Source organism: Lates calcarifer, linkage group LG20 (assembly GCF_001640805.2).
Source record: "Lates calcarifer isolate ASB-BC8 linkage group LG20, TLL_Latcal_v3, whole genome shotgun sequence".
NCBI lineage: Eukaryota > Metazoa > Chordata > Actinopteri > Centropomidae > Lates > Lates calcarifer.
In genome coordinates, this window is record NC_066852.1 from 9,469,452 (window position 1) to 9,486,266 (window position 16,815).

Sequence of the window (16,815 nt, forward strand, 5' to 3'; positions counted from 1 at the left end):
CATTAGCATCATTTGGTGTCGTATTTCTAGCCACTCGATGAATGAGTCCAATATCCACTCTCTTAAAGGTCCCTGGTAAAACTCTGTCGGTTTTTCAGAGATTTGTTGCTAAAAACAGTCAAGCTGCGGGTCCTACAACCACTTTAATTATCTTATTGGTTTCCTTATTTTACCTCTAAACCACAATGAGGAAAGTAGAATTATAAAATGTAGTTGTTCATCATACATTAGACATACATTATTCACACTTGAGTAGGTAAAATTATTTACTTGATAAAAACGACTAAATTCACACTGAACACTGAATGTTACGGTTTCATTTTATTGATGCAAGCTGAATAAGAGTCCTTTACATTACTGACAAAATGAAATGTCAAAGTAACCATATTGAGATGTGCTCTGCTGCATGACCACCGTTTTCTTCACAGCTACACAAATACCAATTTCTCTGTGTGGATGTGGAATTTCTACTTTTCCTCAGCTACCATAAAGAATTTATTTACTTAAACTCAAGGTCCTTAGTGTTTACTGATCAGTCTTGAAGATTATTTAAAAAGCAGAATGGTCATTCCAACAATCATTATGAAAATACTGTTACAAACTTAACAACCGAGATGCATTCATGTCTTGGAGGTTTAAAACTGCTGAATAGAAAAGTTCACAATCATACTGATCGCAGGATAGCTTTCAATCATTTTTACAAAATCTAAAAACAATCTCTTGTTTTAATGTGACGTCTTTTAATATATGAGGGCTTCTACATCTGTTCCTCAATGGTTCTTCAAATATGTAAAAAAGAAAATATGAACATGGTGAACAGTTGTCAATTGAGGTTAATTACCTTCAAAGGCTAAAAAAATAAACGGTGTGCTTTACTGTGGAATGGAGTAAAGAAATGATTGATCCATTTACACCAGGTTTTAAAAATCAACACCCTAATAAATATAGACAAGACTATGTGGAATGCATAAATGATATCTATGAAGATTTACTGTAAATGTGATGCACAAGCAGCAACTAAAGGTTTAACAAATAGCCTTGCTGGTGAAGTATTTCCTTTAGGATAGAGTCTGAATTTTAAACTCCTCTTGTATTCCTATCAAAACCTGAAGTTGTCATCTGAGCTGTTGTTGAGGAGGAGGACTACATGTGGGTAAACTGCTCGAGGATCAGAACAGTTTGATCATGCTCTCTCTGGACTTGCCGACTCCAACCCACTTCACTGAAATGAGATTTAAAAGAGAGAGAGCAAGAAGTTGTGACTGGCAGGTTTGGCAAAGTGAAGAACAGTTTTGGCTGGAATTTCTCCATTAATGTAAAGTGTTTCTTTACAAACCTGGCACTTGCAGGAAGTCCTCAATAAACTGAATGTAATTTTGTGCCTGTGACGGCAGGTCCTCAAAGCGCCGAGCTTCCTCTGTGCTGCAGCACCAGCCAGGCAACACCTTGTAGTCAACTGACACCCGCGTCAAGTCGTCCATGTTTGCTACAATAGAGGCAGATCCATTGTGTCATCATTTGTTTTGGTTTATAGTGACTGATTTATCAAGAGTGTGGTCAAAGCACCATGCTGGACAACTGTTCTTTACTGGTATTTATAGTCCCTGTACAAGAATGACATGTTTTATTATCAGTGTAGCAGTAAGCACTTGAAGAATTAAATCTGGATCAGGAAAAGAGCCACTTCATCCAACATCCAGTGCATGACCACAAGAATGACAAATGTGCACAGGAAATCAGTGTAAACATGCTGGTTGATGTAACTGCAGTGTCATGTGAAGCAAAGAGAAAGTTCTTGCATCGTCCTCTGGCTTCATTAGTTTAACAATTCAATTTGCTTCATTTGGCACGACAAGCACAGAGATACAAATGATCAGCTGCTAAACTGATTTTCAAAAACCCAAGATGTTGCATTTCCTGCTGGTAAAAGCTGAGCCATGTAAAATAAGACATTAGGGAGCATTAAAGCTATGTTCATTCACCTGTGTGACTAAATTCTAAGCAGTAGCTCTGAAAATTATACATGATTTACACAAATCTGTGTTAATCATGCAAATTGTCTCATTTAAACCTTTGTGAACAAATAATCTTTAAAAAAAATTGTGTTTTCAATTGAAAATTATTAAAATATCAAGGAAAGTGGCCCAACATTCATTTGCAAAAAAAAAATACTTTCACTGGTTCCTGCCTCTAAAATGTGCTGCTACATTGCTCTACTATCATAATCACCATCTTAATTTTGCATTTCCTCTTTTTTGGTTACTATTCTTTTCCACTACCAAAACAGGAAATGAGCAAACATTAGAGGAACACTTGTTAAAGTGACTAGCAACAAGATTGTTGTTTCATGGTTTTATATCACTGACAACTTTATATCCTTGACTTTTTCACTGTCGGTCAGTCTCAAAAAACTGTTACATTTGACTCGTGAAGTGCATTTTTCAATGTTTTCAGGCAATTTTACATTGAAATAAATAACTGACCCACAATAAACATAATCAGTATCTGCAACCCTGCAGTCATGACACTCCTTTAAGGCAAAACTAAAACATGCTAATTTTTATGTGCAGTGATGTGTTGGCCAGTTTTTATCTGAATTTTTGACTGTTAAATGGTATTTTTCTATAATGAGAAGATCTATGACATGTTGAAGTGGGAATGACCTACCAGGGAAACTTGGTAGAGGTTTTCCATCTATATTATAGGCCACACCGACTTTAATCTCAGGCAGCGTGTCCAAAATGTCCAGCTTCGTCAGGGCAATTCTACAAAGAAAGAAGTCATTCTGTTCAGCTCTGTCCAGGTATACTTCTACACTTTAACAGCAAAACATTACAGCAGGTGAGAATAATAATCTGAATGGGTCCTTACGCAGAGAAGCCATTGACCATGTGGGCGTATCTGACCAAAATCAGGTCCAGCCAACCACAGCGCCTCCTCCTGCCTGTCGTCACACCAAACTCTTTCCCTCTGGACTGTAACATCTCCCCAATGTCCTGAAATACAGAAAAAAAGCACACTGTCAGCTGCTGACAAAGCAAAAAAGAACCCAGGTGGTTTGAAAAATTAAACCATATTTACTACGCCCAGATAATTCAAATATTTTAAGAGATATATTGATTCTGTCTGTTTTCATGGTTTTTTTTTGTAGGCAATGTAAGCTGAGCACACACCCTTTTCCAGTAACATCCTGCTTCAGTTTCACATGTTCACATTTGGGACTGCCCAATACAACCACACTCCTCTACAGTCAACCACTACCAGCTCCACCAGATATTTTTTCCCCACATTGCCAGTATCCCAGAGATTTGAACGAGCTTCTGTTTGACCACAAGTAGCTGACCACAGCACCTGAACCACTGTTTGGGCTCAGAGGAGAATCTTAATTACTGGGTCTTGAGCAGCCTCACTAAACAAAACTAATCTGCTGTCATGTCCAATCGAGCATATTCTCCATTTACTGAGAAAATACTCAATCCACAAACAAGATAACCGATACATCTGTTTACCGACTGGAAGTTTTTAATACTACTGTTACTGAACAAGGATACACAGGCGAGATGACTTAGTCATCATCTCTCTGCAGCAATGCTGAGTGTGCAGTATCTATGATATCATGTGTCCTTATTCAATAATATATTGTTCCAATTCTTAAAAAATGTTAAATCTTGTAAATGTTAAACGTATTGCATTCATTTTTGATTTTTTTTCCCAACAATGACATGATCTCATATATATATATATATATATATAAACTCTATTTTCCTGTTCACACAAGTTCATTCAGAATCTGTATACAGCACATAATTTAAATGTCACAGGTTACTATAGATATTCATTGAGATTTTATCATAGTTTTTTAATGTTTTCCTTTAATGACATGCTTGGCTTTTGTGAGTGTGGTAATCTGACAACAACACCTATCCCGGTTGAGTATGTTGGCTATGTAACAAAAAGCTGCTGCTGAGTGCCTGTGAAGCCAGTGTATGAATTTTTGCTTTAATCACAACATCAGTGACTTTCCAGCTTGTCAACATTTATGTCTCATTAGTCTCATTGACACATTTTTTAAAAAGCTGTCTTTTTTACTCACATTATCCTGCTCTGTTGGGAAAGCACCAACGCCCACCCTGGTGGTGTACGCTTTGACAACACCGTATACGCGGCCAATGTATGATGGAGGCACGCCAAGGCCGGTGCACACTCCTCCCACGGTGCAGTTAGAAGACGTCACGAAGGGATACGTCCCTGAACAAAGAGACATCTGTTAACCTGAGGTGGCAAAAACATCCATCCATCTTCATAATCAATTCCACAAACCCCTTGGTGCTCACCAAAGTCAATATCCAGGAGAGCAGCATTGGCTCCCTCCACCAGGATCTTCTTACTGGGTCCAGTAAGAGCTTGGTGCATGAAGTACACACCGTCAGTCACCAGAGGACGCAGTCTGTCAGCGTATTTCTGTGAAAACAGTCACACTGATAAATTCATATCAAAGCCAAACATGTTCTATCTCTAGATGTGCTGTTTGAAATCAACAATTTATTATGTATGTGAAAAAGACTGTGCACTAAAATATAAAAAAAAGCTGAGTTATGTTCAGCAGTAAGTACCAATAACATCTCTTAACAGCCATCCATTCAAACTGTAAATGAGAGACGAGACACCCTTATCACATTAAACTAGTAAAGAAATAATCTTTGTAATGTTGACACTCTCTGCAATGTTGACATGTTTTCCCTGGTCTTAAAAGCTGTGTTATGGTGATACATTTTTTTTAAACTAACAGCAGCAGACAGGCCTTTTCACAGCAGACACTATGACTTATTAGAGGGAGAGGCACAGGTGGAATTAATAACATTAACGGTGGCTCCATCCATTCAGTTTAAGTGTCCCAGTAAATCGTGACAGTGTGACAGTGAGTCAGTACGCACAACAGCAGTATCCTGAAACTGAAGCAGCTAAGTGGAATTGTTGGTTTTATTATTCACATCTTTCCTTTTCCTACTGTGACAATGACAAAATGTCTTCTGTGGAAAGGGCCATTTGGCACAATATGCTTATCAAATCAGTCAAAAAAAAAAAAAACAATGCACTGTGTGACCGGCTCTACATGACAACCTGTCCTCACCTTCAGCTGCTCCAGTTCACTGTCAATGTCGATGTTGAGGTTTGAGTACATGGTCAGGAAATGGTCCGCCAACATACGAAACCTACAAGGAGGACAGAGTTTAGAGTCTGTTTACACAGGCTGATTAAAATCTACATCCAGCCTCTCTATATGCAAATATACCTTCATAGATTCACTTCACAATACCATACACAGGACAGACATGCTATTGTAATGCTTCCATAAAAGCAGTGTGGCAGCAGTTTTGTGCAGCAGTTATGTTATGTGTGTACCACAGCCAGATGTTGCCACCTGCTGGCTGGAGAAGGTAAAGAATCTGCAACCACGTCTGCTCATTGTGATACATTATGGATATATTAAAGGAAACAGTGCATTCTAACATCTATAGGATCACAGCCAATAGGAACACAATAGCATTTGAAGAGAGCTGCTTCAAAACAAACACGTTTAATGCTCTGCAGACTAAGAGAAGACTCACTGTGTTCTCAGTTGTGCTGACATTCAACAACTCTTTGAGAAATTTTATTAGTTAAACTTGCCATAGAGACTTAAAGTGTCAGAGGTCTCATTAGGTGTTCTATCACTTTATTGCATCTTAGATCACAAATGATTAAACAACATGTAAGAAAGAAATTAGAAAGTAAAAAAGGAGATGAAAAATATAAAATACTCACTTGTTCTCAAAAACCTTGAAATTTGAGACAAGGTCACAGATTCTCAGACCGTTACGAGCAGCTTTGGAGGAGTAGGCAGGTCCAATACCCTTTTTAGTAGTTCCCAAACTGGAGAACAAACAAAAACAAGTTAATTATCAAAATAAACTATTAATTTAGCAGATGACACTTGGGGAGAGTGTTGTAATAAACATTATTACATAAAGCTCACTGTTTGAACTAATTAGAGTAGATTTACTTTTTCCCTTCTTGTTGCTGCCGCTGTTGTTCCTGAATCCCATCGACAGCTTGATGGAAGTTAAACACTGGAGGCGAATAGAGGGGACAGTCAATGGGGTGACATTTCTAATTTAAAAACTTAAATGAGAAAATGCTTACTCACCAATGTGGGCACGATCAGAAATCTTTAATCTCTCCTCCCATCCTTGTAATCCTGCACAAAATACAATGAATCTCTCATCAATTGTTCGCACTGCAACACAAATCTATCCTCCCTCATCTATCTGGGTGGTATGACTACCCACAATACCTAGTGTTTTGACAATCTGATCACTGTACTAAGTGATAAACTAGAAATTAATTTTTTAATGGAAACAAAACAAAACAAAAAAAAAGCGAACCCAAAACTCAGCCACCATTCATTTGATTGTTTACACCACTATTTTTCCTAATGTGACATATGAAATTATCACCTGTGAAAAGAGCCAACTGAACTGATACTGATACTGACACTGCAAGACAACATGCTGACACCACTGCATTTCTCCTGTTTACAAAACTTTACCTTTGCCTTTCTTCAGGTTTTTTTCAGCCTCATCAAACAGGCCAGGTATGTGTATCACCACTCCATTGCCTGTAATGCAAAATGGAACTGTTAAAAATCCTAATAGGAAATTGCTTTTGCATTATCACAAAATATTCCCTTTAAGCGACAAACCTCAAATGTTTTCCCTGACGTTTTATTTATATAACGTGTTATCTTGTTGCAAGTCACTTTGACAAGTGTTCCTCTAATATTTGCTCATTTCCTGTTTTGGTAGTGGAAAAGAATAGCCATCAAAAAAGAGGAAACGCAAAATTAAGATGGTGATTGTAATACTAGAGCAATGTAGCAGCACTGGGTATATTTACATGGACAGTTTATTTTTTTAACATTTGGTGTAGTTTGTCCTTTGTGTAACTAAGTACAGTCCCTGCAAGTCCTCTGTGCACTATGTGCACTGAGTTTCTTAGCTACAGCGAGCTAAGACTGATACAATCTAATACATCAGCACTGCAATAAATCCTGTCTTTGTAATGTTCACTTTTTGTTTAAACTTACTAAGAAAGGCGCTGGTTCATCTTTAAAGTCATTATAGAGGATGTGGTTTCTGGTGCTCTAGAACTGCATGGTGTTATTATGGAAGGTGCTGCTTAGTGTTCCCTCACATATGATCCCATATAAATGGGGTGGAAAAATATTAAACAAAAATAACCATGAAGATGAGGCTACTCTAGATCAGCTTCAGTACAAACAAATACAACTATAAGCTTCAGAAAAGTAGGATTTCGTGCAGGGAAGAACCTAATGAACAGTCTATATTAATACTACAGTAACAGGGTCATTTGCTCAACAACATGACCTACAACTGATAAAGCTGTCTGCAGTGCTTTTCATGTCTGCCCTGATACTTGTCATGTACTAACATTTTATTGTTTTACTACAATCTTTATCTTCCCGCCAACTTTCACCTCTTTGAAGAAACAAAACACAGGGATTTTCTCATACCAATGAAGGAGACAGCCTTCTTGTTGAGCACCCCACTGGGCAGCAGGTGAAAGTCGTACTCCACTGAGTCCACAACCACAGTGTGACCTGCATTGTTGCCTCCCTGCAAACAGTACAAAAATATTCAGCTTGCTAGAAGGCAGTTTTCAGATGAGACATAACACTGGAGGGCAAGCACACAGCAGAAAAACAAATCAACAGTAAGGACAGTTACAATGTCATGCTCTTATATAACACCTCAGCCTGATGTGAACAGAGGGGCCAGACTGGTTCCAGACGGCTCTGAGCACAAGGTACATTTGTTTTAATATCACTGGACTGACTGTGGAGGAGGAAGAGAAACAGCTCGGGGACAACGGGCGCTTTGTGTCTTACATAACGTTACATATGCTTGAAACAGTTATCAGTCTTTACAGAGGTCATTTCCTGGATTCAGCACACATTTAGCTTCCAGGGAAGCAGAGAGAAACAGGTTAGCGGACCATGCTAGCACCAACTTAGCACTTCCACATCCGGTAGGTCAGACAAGGTTGTTGACGTAGGAATCAGGTCATGAATATTTAACGGAAGCTAAACGGCAACGACTTTCACCAAACTCCAATTACAATTAGCTTGTATTGTAACAACGGAACAACACTATAGCATATACTTTGTGTGTATAATGTGAAGTTAATGAGACGGAGTGGTTAGGTACCTGACACCTGCATACAATATCCGCATCCATAGCGAGCAAGTCCACAACTTTTCCTTTGCCCTCGTCCCCCCACTGCGCTCCGAGCACCACGGTCACTTTATTCTGAGGCTCCTTCGGGATGCGAGGCGACGACTCCCGGGCCCGTTTAACGGCCGGCTCCCCGTTCTGGACGAGGGTTTCTGCCCCGTTAGCGTTCGCCATGGTGCTGACGGATGCCATGCTGCTGCCGTGCTTCTACAAACCGGAATAAGTGTTTTACCGCGTTTCTCTCAGCGTCACGGGAAGTGCGCGCGCCTGAGGCTTCCACCACTGAACGGCAGTGTTTCTTTGTTTTTCTGCGGTTCTTCAGAATTATTTATTTATTTATTCTCGCCATATATATATATATACATATATATATATATAGACTGACTATAATCAAATAACTCATAAAAAATATGTGTTAATTTGTTTTATTTGAGTGATATAAATGAATTAAACTGCGGTAGATTCACCAAGAGAACAGGAGTACATGATTCACTCCCCTCCACTTCCGTGTTCGTTTTTTTTTTTTTTTTTTTTTTTTTTTTTTTTTTTTTAATATTCCACAGTCTACACAGCTTGTTTTGTAACCGTACTGTACCGTACTTCACATTCGTAGATTTGTTTCTGGTCGATTGTGCATTTTCATTTGCTATCGGGATGTAAATCTCAAAATGAGTGGTTTAAAAACATTTTTAAACGTTTTTCTGCTCTATTAGGTAACACTCCACTCCAAACACTCACAGTCTTATATCAGTTAACAAAAAATAAATAAATAATTTATACTTAAAGAATTTTAAATAGAAACTAAAGTCATCTTCTCCGAAAAGCAATTCATCAAACAGCTCATCATATGTGGCTGTTGACAAGTAGAAGATCACGTGATCTATGCATTTATTCATTTATTCACTAATATTTCACAGCTGACTTTTCCTTTTAACCTGCTCAAACCTGTATCACCTGGTTTATCGTTATCAGATGAAATACAAATTTGACTGGTAAAATGCACAATGTAAGCACATAAACAGAAATAAGAAGCTTTGTATCATCATTTTAAACCTCGTGGCCCTGTCCTGTGAGGAGGTCCTGTGTCAAAATGTAATCTTAAGTAGTAATTCCCCACTGACCACAATGATTCAAGGTCTCATACCTTTCTGAGTACACCTATCACACAGCACTGGTTCTTTCTTGCAGTGTGTGCATCATGTTGAGCTAGGTGGCAGCAAAGGCAGCATTTTCATCTTGTGTGCAAACTTGTAAGGCCCCATCATTCCAGGTCATAGCCTGCTGTTTTTTTCCCTGATGCATTTGCCAGTAAAAATTTGCAAACTACAACACAGCAAACAAACTCTAACAGTGTGCCTGCAGCTAAGTAATGTTCCTGTTCAGCTCCTCACACCCATCTTTTCATACAGTTGTTCTATTTTGTGGTAATTTATGGTTTAATAAGTAAGTAGACCTAGGAATTTTTAGTTTAAGTAAAACATATTGTATATATTTTGTGGTAAATTTGATCACCTGACTTGTGGGTTCACGCTGTGTGTGCAGTGAACTGTATGGTCTCACTGTGGCTGAATGTCCTCACCACCTACATTTCACAATCCACTGAGGGACATATTCAGAGTGGAGGACAGCACAGTTCACCCTGCACCAGTTACCTGACACAGCGATGATGCTTGAACAACCAGTGAAAGTATCTTCACCTCATCTAAACCACTATTTTCTGTTGGTTACAGTTTTTCTAAGATTTTATCAGATTAACAGAATAAGTGCCCCTCCAATGATGAGGTAGGCTACACACCGTACTGCTAATATTAATATTAATATTAATAATATTAATTAATATGTGTTGTGCTGGACCAATTAAAGCACAGTGTTGAATGTTGACGTACATAAACACACAAACTCACAAATTCAACAGAGCACCGAATGCAAAAGTGAAAGTTGGACGTCTGTTATCAGCCATTGTTGTGTAATGATGATTTGGTAAACACCCCAGATTTGTTTGCAGACTGTATTTCAATTAAGAGCACGCTGCATAACATACTGCATAATCATATATTATGAAAACATGAATTATTAAGTCATTTTCCTTGTTGACGCCTTGTAATTTGTCATGTTTTTTTTAAAGATATATATATATGATTAAATGCTAATTATAGTGAGTTTTGGTGCTTGAAAATACCAAGGAGACAATGTGGACTTTGAGGATCATGTCAACACTTCTTCACCTCATTCAGTTTCAATTAAATACATTTTATATTCTGTAGTGTTTCAGCATAACATGAGGTCAGTAAATGTTTTTACTGAGGTAACTTCATCTTTAAGATAATGTAAGTATAAGCATATCATGAAAATGCCTCTCATTGTGTTTGTTTAAACACAGGTTATTTATTAAGAGTGTTGTTTTCCAAGCCCTTTGAGGCAAATCTATGATTTGTAATGGCAACACATTCATCTTAATTATACCAGACAAATGACAAATGACAGACCATACACAAAGCAACACATTCAAACTTTATTTACTGTAAAAGATACTTGCTTGTTGATACACCAGCTCCATGAAACCAAAGCTTTCTCCTGTACATCTGCACATGTTCAGAGGGGAAAACGCAGCAGTGGCCTACAGAACTGACAGGCAGATGTTACAATCACTGGCTGTCAATTCATAGGTCATCACTTTGTGCCCCAGTGCTCTTCAGTTACCTCAACATAAAGACCATTAAACACTTTAACTGGGAGTTTCGACAGCCCTCAGCAAAACATGTTGAAGTCAAAAAATGGATGAAGGCTCCACGTTGTGTTCGGCGGCTCTCTGCAGGTAACAGCACCTCCACTGGAACAGACACAAGTTCCACATGGAGTTGCTGTTACATCCAGCCAGCACCAGAAGGCTCATCGCTGACGACAAACCGCAGCCTCTCCTGTTCTTCTCCAAGTCCTCGGATCACACATTCAGTTTCCTCAAGGCGATTTGGTGCTAGTGTGGAAATACACCTGAGATGAAACAAGAGAGAGAAAGAGGAGAAACAGAGCGAGAGAAAGCACCGAGGTTAACTCAAGATTTGGACTTGGAGGCAGTGGCTTTAGTACGTGAGGAGTCTCCACTCGCGAGCGACTTTGACCCGGCAATTTCCTCCTCCCAGTTTTATTGCCCGAAGAGTCGGCATCATTGCTCACACTCTTCCAACGGCACGGCCAAAGGGCCAAGGCCTATGTAGATAACACAGATTTTATGGTAGCTGTCAACATTAGGGCGTTTTTTTCAATATGTGAATACATGGGTGTGTCTGACCTGTGTACCTGCAGGCCTCACATTTCCTGCTTACTCTGACATTTGTCCTCATAATTACTTAAACATTAGTTCCACAGTTTGCCAGCAGCCTATCAGTTTGAACCTAATCACGTTTCTTTGTATTAAATTCTGTAATAGTTTTAAATGTTTCTGTCATGTTCAAGTTGCAGAATAATAAGTGTAGACTTTGCCTTGCAGTAAAACACTGTGCACATGAAAAACAGAACAATAAAACAATTCAGTGATTAGAACTCTGTTAGAACACCTATGCTTGTACTTGGTTGGTTTTTATTCTGGTGAACAGACCAATCAGACTGCACCCATCTACTTCCTGTCCCTTCGAGGACAGGAACATTAACATTAATCTAAAATTTAGAAGAATTACACTGTTCCAAAAAAACCCTAATAATACTATTGACCTGTCAACCTTATACATTCTCCAACATAATAATGGATCAAAAAACATAAAAATGTAGTTGTGGGGCTCAAACTTGTAAGAAAAATTTTCTCTTACAAAACCTAATGTCTCCCTAAAAAATAGAGCTTTTTCATTGTAGTAAAACAAATATAAAGGGGAAAATCTATTTTTTCCTGGTTACCGCCGGCTTTTTTCAAGTATTCTTTTAAAATAAAGGATCAGAGGTGTCCCTGTGCATCATTTTAATCCTGTAAATTTCATATAGAATACCCTCGTCAGTTTTGGGCAGGAGCTGTACTCACCTTTAGATGCATGACCCGCTGGTTTTCACAGGACGAGGCCAAAGGTTTGAAGATCAGCAGGTTGTCGTGACAGAGGCCGAGCAGCAGAGGGGAAACACGGCGCAGAAAGGCAGAAACAGAGCAGGCAGGGCAGAGACAGACTGAGACACAGACACAGAGAGTGATATCGACAGCAAACGGCAGCTAAAAGAGGTGCATTTTTTTGATGTAAATGTCAGCAACGACAGCAAGGCACTGGCAGCAAGGCAGAGCAGCCAGTTTAAGAGATCAGGAGTTGGTGGAAGGTTAATTATTACACTCGCAGTCAATATTTAACAGGCCCAGCGCCCTGCCCCTCAGTCCAACATCCTGATTCCACACTGACTGACACAGAGGGTAGGGCCGGCGTCAAGCACATCTCTTTTGTCCCCTGCACAAAATATGTATTCAGTGCCTCACATGGCCTGTAGAAAGAAAAAAAAATCCAGTGCCCTCTCTGTGAGGTGTGCTTTTTCTGAGTCTTACCTGTGATTTGAAAAACTTGAACTCAGTGTCATTAACCATGTTATAATTCATAAGACTTTTACATATTAGTAGAGATGTATATTGCAAAAGAAACTCCCATGAGCCTCTCTGAGATCACCCATAAGGAACATGAGAAAATCTGTTAAAGGACACTCCCTCTGCCATTTGTGTTTTAGCTGTAAACTCAGCACGACATGATGCACGATGCACGTGAGCCCAATCTACATTTAGTGCGTTTATCTCCCCCACATATACTATACATACACACACCTACGCACAATTACCAGAATAAGCAGATATGAAGCTTGGAGGTATGAAGCAATAGCACAGGAGGAAGCAAAAGACTGTGGGCAGTAGTCACAGAGCGAGAGTGAGCAACAGCACAATACAAGGCTGATTGAATGGTGTGTTAAAGATTGGTAGAGGAGGAAGGTGGAGAGTGAGCTTTGATGCATATAAATTATGAATAATGTGGCAAATAGTGATCATAGCGAGTGCAGTGGGAACATAAGAAGTTATTAGGTGGTATATGACCCTGAATGATAAACTCTACCACATGTGATACTTTAACTTACGTCGACTGTAAAGATGGAACATGACACGTGACACAAACTACTGGTAGTAAACTGTTGTACAGTCACATTGAAGTTTACTGTTCTGCACTGGTTTAAACTCTACTCTCTTCTCTTCTGCAGGTGGCTCTTCTCTGCCAGGGATATTAAATTAATATCTTTACTATTATATAATGGGGCCAAAAGTCTTTTGAGTCAGTAGACTCATAATGAAGCAGAATGTATATCAGCAGGACAGGCTGATGTTCCACTGTTTTCCATCCTCATTTTCTCATGAGAATTACTGTTTAAATTAATGTCCTACTGCAAAACAAACTCCTTCAATGTTGTAAAACACAAGTATGAAATGTAGTGAAATGAAGACATTTTTCTTCTAAGTAATAGTATTTTTTATAAGTTCTGCCTCTTCTTTTATTCATACACTCAGGCTATCTTATCTCAGACATTCAGGGGATTGGTATGCCCGAGTGCAGAGTCCAGTGTCTCTAGGAGAGAGAATACGTGCGCTGTATTAATCTGCCACACAGATAAAGTCGTTTCTCGCCCCTTTGAATGGACGGTGCCTAAGGTCATAATAATTTCAGCAGCAATTTAGATCAGATAACAGCATCAATCTGCTGAGCATGAAATTATCTCGTGCACAAGGGCACATGCAGTCCACAAATCTTGGCTGAGGTTGACCCTGTCACATAATGATCTCATTTCAGAAATGATTGACTCCATCAAGGGAGATGATTTTCTTTAAACGGACAAATTGTTGCACTTTCTGAGTTTCTGAGTAAAACAATCCAGAGCTTACATCTGTTACTTTGCCCTGCTTTGATTTTGTTATGTGTCTGCAAATTATGTCTGTTTATGTTTAGATTTGTCCCAAGTTTTGATGAGAGTGAACTCTTTCATGTGCAGCTCCCTGTTTGCCTCTGTGTATATTTTTTATTTTCTTTGTATATTTTTACCAATTTTACTGGACTTAACTGAGGAGCTTAGATCAAAAGAAAAAGCAAGTGTGCATGCAGACACTACGACATGATTGTGTCAAACGTGAAAGTAAAAAGATGTTTCAGCTTGCTTCTTCAAACCTTCAAACATGTTACCACTTTGTACAGCCGGGCCTCAGATATCTGATGACTAATGTCTCTCAGATTAAAAACAAACTGTTTTTTTCCTTCCCTTTTTTGGTTGACGTGCTTGATGTTTTTTACATTAAGTCAAGAGGGAAAACAGATCATATTTGAGAAACTCACTCACAGTTTCTTCATATTTTCATGTCTGGACACGATTTGATGTTGTAAAGAACAACTTAATTTTTGAAGGCAACTTTCTGAGGTTATAAAATATCTGTTTATAATAGCATACCTGTCACATGGACCCACAGTGTTGTAGTGTTTGCAGCATTTTGGATTCACATTGTCTCTAGCCATTGGCAGTCAGTCTGCAGAACTTCTTTTTTCCTTTTTATATCAGAGGAGCTCATCATGAGCCTTATGGAGCCCTGAAACTGACAAAATCTGCTTAAAAAAATTATCAGTCAAAAACAGAACTGAACATCACCATTACAAATAAATAATATAGTTTATTAAATAGATTAAATTAGGTGTACAAACTTCTTGTATCCTCCAACCAGTTATTTTACTCTTACATTTATTTTTCACTACCCCTTTTTATTCTTCATCTCATTGTCATTGTGGTCCTTGATTAAAAAAAAAATTAAAAAAGAGAGACATTCACATCCATACACACACAGTCTCCACTCCAGTGGTAAGGTATATTTCTTTGTAAACTATTTTTACAATTGAACCAACAATACCATTTATTCAGTTATCTTTTTTTTTACTTTTATTATATAGTTCTAGATTTTTTAAACAATGTTTTGTCAGTTTGAGACTCCATACCACTGGGCTGCCTCATGTCTGTATTAATGTGTAGTCATAGATTAGACACTGCAGTTTGCTGCATCTGTATTGTTCAGTGTACAGCCAATTCTGAGGCATATTTAAGCCTGATAAACCAATAACAATCATGTGCACAATCTGCTAATATCCAGCACTACATATTTGCACAATTTAAAATGTACACAGTGGCTCAGAACTCCAAACATCTGTAAATCTCTTAAGCTGCCGTTATCAGTGATCAGTATCAGTATCTCTTACATGAATCTTTTTGATATCTTTTACTTTTTAATCTAATCTTCATACACATAATCTTAATGTTTCTTTCTGAGCTATTTTAATCTTATGTCACCTGTCTCCAAATACAGTTTCCCACAGCAAATATCAGCTCAGTCCATGAAACTGAAGATGTTTAGATGAGGAATCGGTCTGATATTCCCTGGATGAACACATACAGCAATTCTCACACATGCAATTATGTGACTGAGAGTTTACACCTGTCAAAGTGGAGTGGATGGTGTTAGATACAGAGAGGTTCAGTAATGACCTACAAGCTCATGTACAGAGTTTGAAATCAGCTTTTACTAATGATGTGGATTTTCAGCAGGCCTTCAACGTCGACGTACTCTGACTTCCAGTGCCCTCCATTGGTAACAAGAATACACTGCAACAACAGCAGCAGGCCTCTGGCTCAGAATAACCTCCCTGAGCAGTGCCTCCTCTGTAATAGGCAGCCAGAATGAGAGCAGAGATCCATCACAACAATAATGTAATATATTGCTGTGTACTTTCAAGTCTGGCATTTAATTAATTTCCCACTTTCCGTTCCTAAATCTCAGATTGAGCTCCACTGTGCACATGAAGGACCCTGCATTTTAACTTCATCCTCTCTTCCTTTCTCAACTATTTCTAAAATGCAGAACAAATCCTTTACCTCCTCAGCTCTCCTGGCTGAATGAGTGAATCTCATCAAATGGATGCGACCTTTCATTTCCCTTTTATCCCACTGTCAGAGCTGTGACGCTTGTTGTTTTGACAAAATGAATATTTTCAGTATTCATGCAGTGAGCCTTCATAATCTATTTCCTTCAGGCCTGATGAAATCTCTACCCTCTTAAACTAGATGTGCCTGTTACCTCTGCTGGTTCAGCTCATGCAGGCTTATTCATCATCACTCAACCTGTGCTTGAATCTGTAATATGTCACTTGTGTATTCATGTTCATCCATGTTCCTTTTTAGCAAAATATTTTTTCACCGTTTTGGTTTATGAAGTCCAAATGTGCTTGTTTTTTTAAATCTGAAAAATCAATAAACAAATTGTTCAGTCAAACAATACTGCTTTGTCTTGCTTTTTGTTTGGCCTGGGAAGCAGCCACCATAGCCAAAAATGTCCTTTACGCAGAGAGAGCAGTTCCTTTGCTGTCGATCGGGTCAAAATGTTTGGGGACTTTGGGGAGAAGAATTGGCAGTGATTTGAAATGCCACCAGGTGGAGAGCTTTTGTTCCCGGGAGAAGTTTTGGCTGAGAGCCAGAAAATGTCAACAAC

At 38.7% G+C, this 16,815-nt stretch overlaps 1 protein-coding gene across 1 annotated transcript; it reads right to left on the reverse strand.

Moving 5' to 3' along the window:
• Window positions 1-302: 302 nt before the first annotated feature.
• adssl (adenylosuccinate synthase, like) lies at window positions 303-8,548 on the reverse strand. Its single transcript, XM_018692403.2, has 13 exons — window positions 8,268-8,548; window positions 7,574-7,676; window positions 6,590-6,658; window positions 6,188-6,238; window positions 6,044-6,110; window positions 5,806-5,913; window positions 5,132-5,213; window positions 4,335-4,461; window positions 4,094-4,248; window positions 2,872-2,996; window positions 2,668-2,765; window positions 1,337-1,486; window positions 303-1,222 (listed from the first exon to the last, which is right to left on the reverse strand). Exons 1-13 carry the CDS (start codon window positions 8,484-8,486, stop codon window positions 1,170-1,172), a joined length of 1,407 nt encoding a protein of 468 aa, XP_018547919.1. The 5' UTR covers window positions 8,487-8,548; the 3' UTR covers window positions 303-1,169.
• Window positions 8,549-16,815: the final 8,267 nt, after the last annotated feature.

What these genes read in the sequence shown, in the direction of transcription:
- adssl (XM_018692403.2), bottom strand. Translation starts at nt 8,486, where the DNA reads ATGGCATCCGTCAGCACCATGGCGAACGCTAACGGGGCAGAAACCCTC. An exon ending in ATATTGTATGCAGGTGTCAG is followed by an intron (nt 7,677 to 8,267) that starts GTACCTAACCAC and finishes TACTGTTTGCAG; the next exon opens with GGAGGCAACAATGCAGGTCA. An exon ending in GTGAACTGGAGCAGCTGAAG is followed by an intron (nt 4,462 to 5,131) that starts GTGAGGACAGGT and finishes CTGTTTTCACAG; the next exon opens with AAATACGCTGACAGACTGCG.